Source organism: Geotrypetes seraphini, chromosome 8 (genome assembly GCF_902459505.1).
Source record: "Geotrypetes seraphini chromosome 8, aGeoSer1.1, whole genome shotgun sequence".
Taxonomy (NCBI): domain Eukaryota; kingdom Metazoa; phylum Chordata; class Amphibia; order Gymnophiona; family Dermophiidae; genus Geotrypetes; species Geotrypetes seraphini.
This window is the reverse complement of record NC_047091.1, coordinates 131,277,450-131,290,594: the sequence shown is the minus strand read 5'-3', so window position 1 is coordinate 131,290,594 and position 13,145 is coordinate 131,277,450. Positions and strand designations below refer to the sequence as shown.

Below are 13,145 nucleotides of genomic sequence, written 5' to 3'. Positions count from 1 at the left end.
GAAAGCACAGGAGATTCGGGGCAGAGCAGGGCGGCAGGAGAATCGCGGCAGAGAGCAGGAGATTCAGGGCAGAGCAGGGCGGCAGGAGAATCGCAGCAGAGAGTCGGGGCAGGGAGCAGGAGATTCAGGGCAGGGTGGCAGGAGAATCGCGGCAGAGAATTGAGGCAGAAGAGAGCAGGGTGGCAAGAGAGCTGGAGAATCGTGGCAGAGAGCAGGAGATGCAGTCGGAAACCACGTGAACGACTGGTCCCCAGCAATCGCTTGTTTGTTGATCGGCTAGCCCAGTTGGTGTTGCAGGTTTTTTTTAGTGAATCGTTGCCTGCCTACATATGAATGCCGTTCCCCCTCATTTGCATGCGCAGTTCGGAGGATGATCAGGACAGAGGTTAGTGAATCGGGTCGGAGGGAAATTGGATTGCAAAGGAGTCGCTAAGAGGTCGGAATTTGATCGGTGAGCTTAGTAAATCTAGCCCTTAATGTGTTCTTCACTGTACTTTTACTTAAGCATTCTAAAATAAATTTATTTATACTTTTTTTGTATATCTTTTCGCTGGTTGCATACATGCTGATGCTACTGTTTTTGCTTTTGTGTGTGTTGGCTCATGATGTGCATGCTGAGCGGTTGGTGTTTTTCTTGTTATTCATAATGATTTGTGTTGGTGTGTATTGGCTGGTAGCATGTATGCTGATGTTTTTGTTGTTTTTTTGAGTTGGCTCTTGGTGTGGATGCTGATGGAAGTTTGGTTGCTATTTATGATGGTAGGTAGGTGTTGGCTGGTTGCCCATCCTGATTCATCCCATCGTCTCTTTCTCCATTAATTTCACGTCATCGGTACTTCAGTTGGCGCCCTTCATCACGCTAGTGTCTACACGTCACGCACCATGCAAGTATCTACATTTACACAGGTCCCACTCCACGTCTTATCTATCACACGGAGCATATTCGCGGTGCTTACCTGTTTTTCCACGCATTAGATTCATTCAACAGGTAACAACCCCTTAATTTTCATTTCTCATTAGGACCCCTAAGGAAGATGTTCTTATCGAAACACGGACCGTGTTGGGTCCTGGTTTCTTTAGAACAAAGGTAGATCCAGAACTCCCATGAAGTTTGGGGGGTTGCGTTCCTGGAGCACCCGCAAACTTTGAAAAAAAATCCCGTGAATACTGGATACAGTTTAAGAGCAGGGTTCAGAGGTGGGAGAGGGCTGCAGGGGCGGCGGCAGGTGCTGCTAGTGCCGATGCAAGCGGTGGCGTTTGCGGATCGGGGGGTGGGGGGGGGGGTGTCAGAGAAACTCTGAATAGCTGTTTAAAAGCAAGCCTCTCTAAGCAGAGAGAATCCAGCTGGGTCCATAGCTGTGCTCTAAGCCTCCTTCCTAGATTTCCTTCTCATTAAGCTAATACAATTGGACAGTACATGCGAGAGAGGGTTGCAGGGGCAGCGGTAGGTGCTGCTAGTGCCGATGTGGGTGGTGGTGCTTGCAGATCGGGGGGGGGGGGGTCGGAGGTCCTAGAAGAAGCGGTCAGAAAAACCCGCAAATGACTGAGTCCACAAATCACGAATTCGCAGGGGTATGCTGCATATAATTTCTTAAAACAATATATAATTTTTTTAAACAACACATTGATTGTCTTAATAAAGTGCCTGCATCTGCAGTTTCCTTTTTTGGTTCCTGTTGGCTGGTTGCATGCATGTTGGCCAGTCTCGGGTGTACTGATGCTTTTGCTGTTTTCCTTGGTGAACATAAGAGTAGTCTTACTAAGTCAGACCAATGGTCCATCAAGCCCAGTAGCCTGTTCTCACGGTGGCCAATCCAGGTCATTAGTACCTGGCCAAAACCCAAGGTGTAGCAATATTCCATGCTGCCAATACAGGGCAAGCAGTGACTTCCCCTATGTCTTTTTTAAATAAGACTATCGCTATTTCCTCCAGGAACTTGTCCAAACCTTTCTTAAAACCAGCTACGCTATCTGCTCTTACCACATCCTCTGGCAACGCTTTCCAGAGCTTAACAATTCTCTGAGTGAAAAAATATTTCCTCTTATTGGTTTTAAAAGTATTTCCCTATAACTTCGAGTGTTCCCTAGTCTTTGTAATTTTGGACAGAGTGAAAAATCGATCCATTTGCATCCGTTCTACTCCACTCAGGATTTTGTAGACTTCAATCATATCTCCCCCTCAGCCGTCTCTTTTCCAAGCTGAAGAGCCCTAACCGTTTTAGTCTTTCCTCATGTTGTTGCTGTTGCTGCTGTCAGAGTGCTTTGAGCGCTACATGTCACAATAAACGGTGTATGATTGGTGCTGCTATGGGTGTTCACATCAGTGTTGGTGTCAGATCATGTATTGGTGTGTTTACATCTGTGTGAATGTTGGTAGTGGTGACAGTGTGTGTATTCATACAGGTATTTTGCTTCAGTGTATGTACTGGTAAAGAATGAGTGTCGGCATGCGTAGGACCTAATCAGTAATAGCAGAAAAAGACCATTTAGCCCAGTGATCTCAAAGTCCCTCCTTGAGGGCCGCAATCCAGTCGGGTTTTCAGGATTTCCCCAATGAATCTACATTGAAAGCAGTGCATGCACACAGATCTCATGCATATTCATTGGGGAAATCCTGAAAATCCGACTGGATTGCGAACCTCAAGGAGGGACTTTGAGACCCCTGATTTAGCCCATCCAGTCTGCTCAGTTATCCTGTCCCTACATCCCAGTTGCCAGCCAAAGAGTCTGAGCAGCTGAAAGACTTCTCTTCCTATCCAGGACTGTCCTTTTCGTAACCTTCCTTTTCATCCTTTCCATGCAGTGCAGTGGTTAGAGCTACAGCCTCTGCACCCTGAGGTTGTGGGTTCAAATCCAATGCTGCCCCTTGTGATCCTGGACAAGTCACTTAATCCCTCCATTGCCCTAGGTATTTTAGATAGAGTGTGAGCTTACAGGACAGATAAGGGAAAAATGCTTGAGTATCTGAATGTAAACCACTTAGGCCAGGGGTGGGGAACTCCGGTCCTCAAGAGCCGTATTCGTCGGGTTTTCAGGATTTCCCCAATGAACATGCATGAGATCTGTTTGCATGCACTGCTTTCAATACATATTCATTGGGGAAATCCTGAAAACCCGACTGGAATACGGCTCTCGAGGACTGGAGTTCCCTACCCCTGACTTAGGCTATAAGTGGTATATAAATAAACATAGGCCTATGTCGTAAACTCCATACCACCCAAATATCCAGCCTCATAGGTCCTTTGCGTAGCCCACCACCAGACTTGGTTGTGAGTGCCTTCTTTTCTGGAACTTTTAGCCTATCAGTGTCAGACAAATCTGTTCATTTCTGTCATCAGTAATAGAGAAGCTGCACTGGCAAGCCATGAGCTCTAAAGAATCTGGCAGTTAAAAAAACAAAACAAAACTCCATCTAGTTCTAACAAGTATAGATATGGAACGGCAGAAAAAGTGCAAAAGAAAGAGACCGAAAGATTGAAAATATAAAAATGAACTGTCAGCCACAGGGCGAGTCGTGAAGTGTAGAGAATCTGAATTTAGATCCCCTCAGCTACATGTTATATATGTGAACCAGAAGCTCTAGTTACAAATGAGCATTATGAAGCTGATAGGAAATATAAGAGTTGTGGTCTACTGGCTCTGATGAAGCAGAATACAATGCTGAGTTGTGGTCTACTGGCTCTGATGAAGCAGAATACAATGCTGGCCACCTTTGGCCGTGGCCTGTGGCTTTGCAACATGGAGAAAGACATGTTTTACATAAGAAGAAATCATGGTATCAGCCAAGTACTTTTTTCACTTATAAAAAAATTGAAAGAAAGGACCTTTAAAAGACTATAAATATGATAATAAGAAAATTAAAGACAGTTCAGAATGTTATAGTAGTCTATGGAAGTTTTTTTATGCCGCTGCTGAAAGCGTTTTCTAGGTCTTGAGGCCTTTTCCTTCCATTCTGCAGAGAGTTCGAGTTGTTGTTTATACAGAGTACTATTTGGTGGTGAATTGTTTAACCACAGAGATAGCACTGAAATACACATCCACAAAGACAGCAAACGGAAGAAACAAGAAACGTAATGGTGCTGGAAGTGCTCTCAAAAATACAGCATTCAGGACAAAGCCCCAGTCACCCCCACCAGGAAGAGAAAGAAAGCAACCACTGCTAGAGTGGCAGCCCCTCTTGGTTGGCCAGTAGCATGGAGATGGTTTCTCAGTCCAAGATTCATCTGGAAAGTTCACCGGGGAACAGGCAGCAGTGCAGAGAAGACTGGAGAATGGGCCCATTATGCACAGAAGATAAGGCTGTATGGATTTTAGAAGATATTTGTCTAGTTCTTATAATCGTTTATTGTCTCTTAATAAAGTAGAATCCCAGTTAACTGGTATTCAACTAACTGGCACTCTCAACCAATTGGCAAAGAAATTACTGGTAAAAAAATATATATATTTGTCTCCCACACTTCTCAGACAACCTGCAGTCATGCTCCTGACTCAACAACCCTCCTCCCTTCCTCCCTCCAGCACCCAAAGCATCAGTGGCAGCCACAAATATCCCTCCTTCTCTCCAGCTCCCAAAGCATCAGCAGCAGCCACAAATCTCTCTCCCTCTTGCCCTCCAGCCCCCGAAGCACAAGGGGTCCTGACAATCTCCCTCCCTCCCTTACCCATAGCAGCAGAGCTAGTTCTGACAACCCCTCTCCCTCACTTACACGAAGCAGCAGAGCTGCTCCTGACAACCCCCCTCCCTCAAAGCAGCAGAGCCAATCCTGACAACCCCCCTCCCTCCCTACCTTACCCACGCCTAGGAAGTGATGTCAGAGGTGGCAGAAGAGCCAACGCTGGCGCAAACAGCAGGTTGGGGTTGCTGCTCGCACTGCGAACGTTAAAGAGGTACGGGGAAGGGAAGGGGGGTGTGTGAGCACGGCAGGAGGGGGCGGGGAATAGTGACATGTGTACCTGGGACTTTTTAATGTGACATTCAGTACAGTACCCACTAAAGTGCCTCTCTGCTCTGCTGAGCCATGCGGCCATCTGAAGCTGTAATACAGGCTGGAATGTACTATTTCTTTCACATCTTTGGGTGGTGGGAGGGGGTTGGTGACCACTGGGGGAGTAAAGAGGAGGCATGCTTTAATCCCTCCAGTAGCCATCTGGTCAGTTTGGGCACCTTTTTGACCCTTTTTCGTTTATAAAACAGGTCTAGCCCCAAATGTCTAAATGGTGCCCTGGACATTTTTGTTAAAAGTTTTATCCCTGCAGAATGTCCCAGGCCTAAGAATTCCCATAACATCTAGAAAGTCAGTTTCCAAAATGGCCACTTGAAACGTTTTCACTAGTAGGATGTCCAAGTGCCAGTTTATGCCATCTTTTGTACGTCTTATCTTTTCTGAAAATGAGCCCCAATATTAACAAACACTACAAGATAATGAGAACAGGACAAGTATCTTCTAAAAACCGTACAACCTTATCCTTACAACTGCCATGCAAAGTACACCCTGTGGCAGTCTGTGTAATGATGGGAATCAGACTCGACATCACAAACTTGGTCAAATATGAAACCATTTGGGGGCATTTTGTTACGCTAGAACAGCGTCAGGCAAACTTTTCGGCCAGCGGCACATTCAACCCAGTGCCCTGGCCCAAAGGCACCCAGAAGCGCGTGTATGTCGATGCGTGCGCAGAGGCCCATCTGGTCGTGACCCTGAACTTGTCGCTTCGGTGGGGGGGAGGGGGGATCTGGTTCCGTATTGGTTAGAAAGAGTGTCAAGTTGATTTGGCACTGTGATTGGATAAGTATGAAGATAGAGCTTTAGTGATATTTTTTTTTTTAATTATGATATCTATCTTTTAATGTTTATGTTGTTTTTGGAATGTATTAGATTTATTTAAATTTGTATTGTATTTACTGTTTTAAATTGTATTGTACAGTAAACCCTTGGATTGCAAGTAACTTGGTTTGCAAGTGTTTTGCAAGACAAGCAAAACATTTGATTAAATTTTAACTTGATATACGAGCAATGCCTTGCAATACAAGTACATACAGTATACACACATCACAACTGAGCCTATGGTTCTTCTCTCTCTGACGCTGTGGGAGTGCAGTGACTGTTCTAAATGAACAAAGTCGTGCAATACGAGTACATACAATATACACGCGTCACATCATCACAGCTGAGCCGATGGTTCTTCTCTCTCTGACGCTGCGGGAGTGCAGTGACTGTTCTAAATGAGCAAAGTCGTGCAATACGAGTACATACGGTATACACGCGTCACATCATCACAGCTGAGCCGATGGTTCTTCTCTCTCTGACGCTGCGGGAGTGTAGTGACTGTTCTAAATAAGCAAAGTCTTGCAATACGAGTACATATAGTATTTTGTATTACAGTTTTTGGGTTGTGGAACAAATCATCTGAGTTTCCATTATTTCCTATGGGGAAATTCGCTTGATATACAAGTGCTTTGGATTACAAGCATGCTTCTGGAACGAATTATTCTCACAAACCAAGGTTTTACTGTATTTTGTTTTATCGTAAAGTGCTTTAAAACTTTGGTGCTAAGCAGTATATATAAAGTATTAAAATCGAATCAAAGTTAATGAAGCCTGGACTGTGGGCCCTGAAGCAGAGGATCACGAAAGGTGAAATATCTGCGGTGAAGATTTAACAGTGGATCTGGAGGGGGAAAAAAAAAATTAAAGGCATAGAAAAGTAAATAAAACTTTGAAAGGAGGAGAGAATCTGGCGAACAGAAGACAAGATAGGGTTGGTTCACACTAGAGTTTGCACAGTTTTGAAATGTTTCTTATATCAAATGTTTTCATTTTCCTGATTTTCTGGAAGGGAAAAATTCCACGTAAGAGGAAAATAAAAACATCCTGCAAAAGCTCACGGGGAAACTGACATGAAGATTTTTTTTTTTTTTTTTTACAGGGGGATAAGGGTTCAGCAGGAGGCCCCCCCAGCTTTCACAAGAAGTTCTGCTTTCGTGTGGAATTCTTTACCTTTCCAGAAACTGCAGAAAGCTCAAATCTAAAGAAAAAGTTGCAGTTTTTAAATTGTACAACAAACTGACTTTAATAAACACAATATTTTCCCATGATTTTGCCTAATAAAGAAATCCATTCCTTACAGGGCACAGTCTGGCCAATATATGCTGCTTGGCCAATCAGATTTGATGTCTCTTACACTTGCTTTAGGTTCATTGAGCTAATTACTGATTGCCTTGTTGCTTTGAGATTTCCAGCCTCCCCCAACCCCATACCCAGAGTGGATTGCCCCCCAGCACTGCTGCACATGTCTCTTAAGCCCTTCTCTGGCCTCAGACCTCCTCCTTACATTAGTTACCATCAACCATCCTCTGGAGCCAGAAGCTTATCTGCTTTCTTTTAAACTCGGGGTGGGCATGACAGATTTAGGATGCAGACATACAACATGTGTAACTTATGTACATACAATTCATTTAGGGAGCAGGCACAAGCTTCCTCTATTTACTGCAACAAGTTAGACACTATATAGCAGGGCTGGGCAACTTATGACCCACCATGAAATTTTACGCAGCTCATAGGACTTATTACCGTCCAGAGTTCTGGAGACTTTAAATCCTGGATTTTGCAAAGATTTTCAGAACAGCCACTCTAATGGTTTGTTTCCATTATTTTTAGATACACTTTCACTTATTTATCACAGGTGGTCTACAAAGCTCTGTGCATTTCCAGTTCCAACATTATGCAACATCGTGGCCCACCAGGGACAGGATTGACGTTCATATGGCCCTCTGTGTATAAAAGTCAATCACCTCTGCTATATAGGGAGCGAGTCAATACAAACCAAAACCTTCCAATGAGGCAAATAGTTCACAAGCCCCCAGAGGAAAGAGAGAGAAATTCCTTCAATTCCTAACTAAAAAGAAGGGGGCTCGGGACCTTTCGGTTTGGTCAGAGTTTTCCCAACAGTTTGAAAGTTGCTGTTTCTACCAGACAGAATCTGACTGCCCTGCAGGTGGGAAGGCATGAGATAACAAGGCATGGAAATACCTCTCTACCCCAGCCCTCCCCAATTAGTGGGCTTCACAGTTTCACTCCCTTGGATGCGGAATACACAATAAACAAAAGCCATCCATGGGAGGTAACAGGAGCAGTGCTACCAGTCTTCCCCTCTTTTTATAACTCAGAATCCAGCCCAGTGTAGTTATCATTCAACCCACACGGCTTCAGGAGCCCAGCATTGGAGATTTTTTTTTTTTTTTTTTACTATAATGAAACAAAATATTTATTTATTTATTCAATTTTCTATACCGTTCTCCCAAGAGAGCTCAGAACGGTTTACATGGGTTTATTCAGTTCCTCAAGCAGTGTGATATTTTGTATTGCAATTCTTAGTTATAAACCACTTTTGACACTAATGGCCTCTTTTATAAAGCTGCGTTGCGCTAACGGCCCCGAAGTCCATAGAGATTTAAAGGGCTTCGGGGCTGTTGCCAAGTGGCTTTGTAAAAGAGGCTGTAAGATATACAGTAAAACCTTGGATTGCAAGTAATTTGGTTTGCAAGTGTTTTGCAAGCAAAACATTTTATTAAATTTTAACTTGATATACAAGCAAAGTCTTGCAATACGAGTACATACAGTATACAACTGAGCCGATGGTTCTTCTCTCTCTGACGCTGCAGGAGTATAGTGACTGTTCTAAACAAACAAAGTCTTGCAATACGAGTACGTATAGTATTTTGCATTAAAGTTTTTGGGTTGTGGAACGAATCGTCTGAGTTTCCATTATTTCCTATGGAGAAATTTGCTTTGCTATATGAGTGCTTTGGATTGCAAGCATGCCTCTGGAATGAATTATGCTCGCAAACCAAGGTATATGCTGTACATTAAATCAATAAATCCAATCCAAACAATTTAGGAGCCAGTTGGGCAGTCCTTGCATGAGAATGCTTGGGACAGAATAGAGGAGGGGTTTTCCCACAGTATCTCTCTTTTGTTTGGCTCTGGAGCCCTGTTTTCCTGTTATAGAACAGGACAATCCCACAGTATCTTTAGCCTCTGTTCAACGAGGTATGCAAATCATGATTTTAGAAAACTCACAGTTATGATGAATCTCTCATATGCCGAGTGCCTTGGTGGGGTTAAGCTGCATAAAATACTTTGGATTAGGAGAGAGGAAGGGAAAAAGTTAGAAGAGGCCAAGGAGCAAGAAGCCACGAAGGACAAAAGGAGCGAAGGGGCAGTTTTTATTCTCTGATGGATTTTGGAGATGCAATAATACACAATATAAACACAGACTGATTGGCTTAGGAAGGTAAAGAGCAAAGCAAGTTTTCTAAAAATCCCAAACAAAAATTCAGAGTTTCCTGAGAAATCTATAGTTAGTCTTCTCTGTAAATCCAAATAACTTCTCCGTGCACACAGACAGAGGGAATGCAAGACAATGATATAGCTGTACACAAAGACACGCAAAGGGAAATGATACAGAGGCAAACACAGTCTGAGTATTCCTACAAATTGTGTTTGGATGTGACAGTATATATAGACAGTGTTTCCAGCTCTCTAAATACTCTACAGGTATGGATACAGGAGCTTCACTGATTAATATACACACAGTACACAGCAAAGACTTCTGAGCATGGAAAAAAAAAAATGGAATCTAGATAAAATTCACTTTGGACCTACGTTCATGTCACACAGGGCAATATCCAGGGGAAACCCCCCCCCCCCCCCCAGACACCTGTGGTAATAATGTGACATTAATAAAATAAATAGATAAATAAAAAGAAATCTCATTTGAAATAAAATCTGAGGAGGTTTTCTCCAGACAGGCTCTCACTACCACCAGCCCAGTGCTCTGGTCCCTGATCTCTCTTCACTGCTTGCGCTGGAATTGGTAGCATTGAATGTTGCTTCTGTTTGGGTTTCTGCCAGGTACTTGTGACCTGGATTGGCCACTGTTGGAAATGGGATACTGGGCTAGATGAACCATCGATCTGACCCAGTATGGTTATTTTTACATTCTTATCTCTAGACTCTGATGTTTCTGCCATTACACCTTCCCTCACATTACACAGATTGGTTCTACAATATTTCTTTTTCAGAAACAGGTTTAAGACATCAAAAGGCACCATTTTGAGTCAAAGTTCTGAGCCAGCTGCTGCACCCTGTAGGCACCCTAATAGCTGATCAGAGAGACACCCTTTTTCCCTTTGAACGTGTGACATCTCTCATATTTTCTTCCAGGCACTACACCTCAGTGGCAAGATTCTCCAGGATGGTCTCTTTGGAAGTACACAGCTGTGGGTGTGAAGACTCTGTTCCCTTTTAGTTCAAGCTCCTCTTGGAAACTTCAAACCCTCATCTGGGAGTTGGGCAGGATTCTTAGCCATGCATCTCGCTTGTAAATACGCTCAGGCACCAGAAAGGCCCTCAGCTCGCCTCAGGAGCCGTTTGCAGCCTGCTGTATGTACGGGGCACTGCTCCGCTTTGGGCACACTCTGCAGGAGTCTGTGCTTTGGGAGCTATCTGAGACCTGCCCTGTATTCTTCTCAACTACAGTGGACCATTCCAAAACCTCCTTAGTTTTGTTCAAAGCTGCATCCTGGTCCCTACTAGGGCAAATATTTAGTATATAGCCATTAACTCTGTTGTCAGTTCTATCACCATCTGTGGACGTGGTGGTCATTATGCTAGCATTGCTAGGCCTTAACTGGTCCTTCCTCCCCAAAATGTTCTGTTTAATGATCTTCCGGAAAGTATGTCTAAACTCCCTGATCCGGTATGCATAGATCAGTGGGTTCACGACCGAGTTGAAATGGGACAGGATTATAGCCAGGTTCATCAGCCAGAGAGGCGGGCGTGTACATTTAGGGCAAAAAAGGGTAACGCAATTGATGGTGTGAAGTGGGAGCCAACAGAAGGCAAAGAGCCCCACAATGATGGCTAGCGACTTTGCCGCATGGAGCTCCTTCTGAAGGATGGAACGGGAGCGCTCCCCATGAAGAATATTCAGCTCCATCTGTTTCAGCTGCCGCCGGGCTGCCATGAAGATCTTGAGGTAAATGCCCAGCATGAGCAGCAGGGGCCCCAACACACAGGCAAAGAAGTTAAAATACACCATGTAGTCCATAGTGACCACCTTCTCAAAAAGGCAAGTTACCATGGGCTTTGTACAGTTGGACTCCTCTTCATTCCGGTTATGCCAGCCCAGCATGGGCGTCAAACCAATGATGAAAGACAGAACCCAGCAGATGGCTATGATTCCATTGGCACGTTGGCTTGTTACCAACCCATTATACCTGAAAACAGAAACAGCAAGAATTAGGTAAGAAATCAATGTGCAGGGACCCTCTACCACGTCAACCTTTCAGGACTCTGCCCTGTATAGATGTGTTATTCAAGGGACAGGAAAATCAGTAAGCTCAGGCATTGTCTACCACATGGATCTCGAAAGCTCCCACCCTGTATGTGTATGGATGTGCTGTTCAGGGGGAGAAGATTATAATCTTCTGTTGATAGTCCAATATCAGGAATCAAGAAAATAGAACTCAAATATTTCAGGAAAATTATTCCAAATGAGACCATTACTACAGACATTTCCTCCCATTTTTCAGAGGCATTTTGGGCGGGAAAAAAATCACTTAAGACTCCCTTTACCAAACTGCGGAAGAGCTTCTTATCGCAGGCCGGCAAAGTAAATGCTCAAACACTCATTCAATTCTTATGAGCATTGGAGCATTTACCTCGCCGGCCCTTGGTAAGAAGCTCTTCCATGGTTTGGTAAAACCCAGCGTTAATTTATGAACACCTTCAAAATCAGCAGCCAGTGAATCAGTTTCAGTGCAATCAACACTAGCTGGAAAAAGGATGAAACACATTGCTTTTATTTAAGATTTTACTATGAAACACTAGCTTTCTGCTATCTACATTATCCAAAGAAGCTTCATGTGAAAGTTTCCTGCATATAAAATACCACAGAGATTTTACATTTGTCTCTCATTATTCAAAACCAATATGAAATTTGCATAAATCCCCACGAAACTTAGTACAAAATTTTTTTTTTAAAAAAAGGATATTATTCATTCCTAATTCTTCCTTTTAAGACAAGGACTCTTTAAAGAATTCCTCTTGTCTTGCCTTGTGCTAAGGGGTGACCTCCAGTGTTCAGCATGAACTGGTTCCCAGCCAGGGATGCTCTAGTAACTTCAGCAGCTGGAACTGGTCTCTGTCGTCACATTACATTTATTCCAACTCTTTCCATTCTGCTTTTGTGCTGGCAGATGAAATGGCTCGTGATAAACATTAATGAAGGATGCTACAGAAAATGACATTTAATCTGCATTTATTGTTCTAATTGATAACCAGTTCAAACTCAGGATGGAAAGAGAAAAGTGCAGGGAACTGTGCAAGGCTGGCACACTTAGTACAAAGGGATGAAGAAAAAAATGAAAGAAGAGAATAATGGGGGAGAGAGGAGAGAAGAGATGGAAAGATAAATAAAAGGAGAGAGATGGGAAGCCAGCTAGTCATATTGCTATCATATGGAGGGATTTTGAATAGCTAAGAGATGTCATTTTCAGCCGTGGGGTAAGCAGCTGCACAGTTTCAAGATTTCTGTTGAAAAAAAATACAGCCAAGTTTGAAGTACGGGAAGATCTATTCTCAGATACACAATTCCAAGACTAAATATTTTTCCAGTTTATTAGGTCAAATGTCAATGAGTTTCTAATGGTTCCAATCTCCTTAACCCCATACACCCCTAAATACATCTGTCTCAGTGAAAAGATTAAAGCACTGTGTTATCAAATACACTAAATCAGCCAGAGAAAGTGATTTAAAGAAGTAACTAGGGAGTAACTAACACTCAATCATCCCTTCCTCTATGTGGATTGTCAGTTCTCAAATACCAGCAATAGAGGAGAAAAAATTACATCACTTCATTCCCCCATTACTCACCCATTACAACTGCAAACGCAAACCCAAAAACAGACATCCCCTGTAAACTAGCATAAAGAATTTCATAATCCATAAGAATCCAGAAACACACAAATTCCCCAGAATCCATTTCCTTTAATCCCAGAACCAGATAAAAAGCAACCATTTCCTGCAATTCCTGGCCAGACAATGCTGAAAACCTACAGTAACTGGATTTATTTTCTGTTA

General features: G+C 43.3%; 1 protein-coding gene and 1 long non-coding RNA gene across 6 annotated transcripts in view; one reads left to right on the top strand and one right to left on the bottom strand.

The window, feature by feature from the left end:
• Nucleotides 1-7,096, top strand: part of LOC117366009 — a 44,960-nt gene extending 37,864 nt beyond the window's left edge. Inside the window, exon 2 of the long non-coding RNA XR_004540479.1 lies at nucleotides 6,928-7,096. This is a non-coding gene — a long non-coding RNA (uncharacterized LOC117366009). The remainder of the gene's footprint in view (nucleotides 1-6,927) is intronic.
• Nucleotides 7,097-9,207: 2,111 nt separating this feature from the next.
• ADORA2A (adenosine A2a receptor) overlaps nucleotides 9,208-13,145 on the bottom strand; it is a 30,412-nt gene continuing 26,474 nt past the window's right edge. For all 5 annotated transcript variants that reach the window (XM_033957467.1, XM_033957466.1, XM_033957468.1 and 2 more), the window contains one exon: nucleotides 9,208-11,281. In XM_033957467.1, coding sequence (XP_033813358.1) covers nucleotides 10,423-11,281 — 859 coding nt within the window. In that variant the 3' untranslated portion in view covers nucleotides 9,208-10,422. The remainder of the gene's footprint in view (nucleotides 11,282-13,145) is intronic.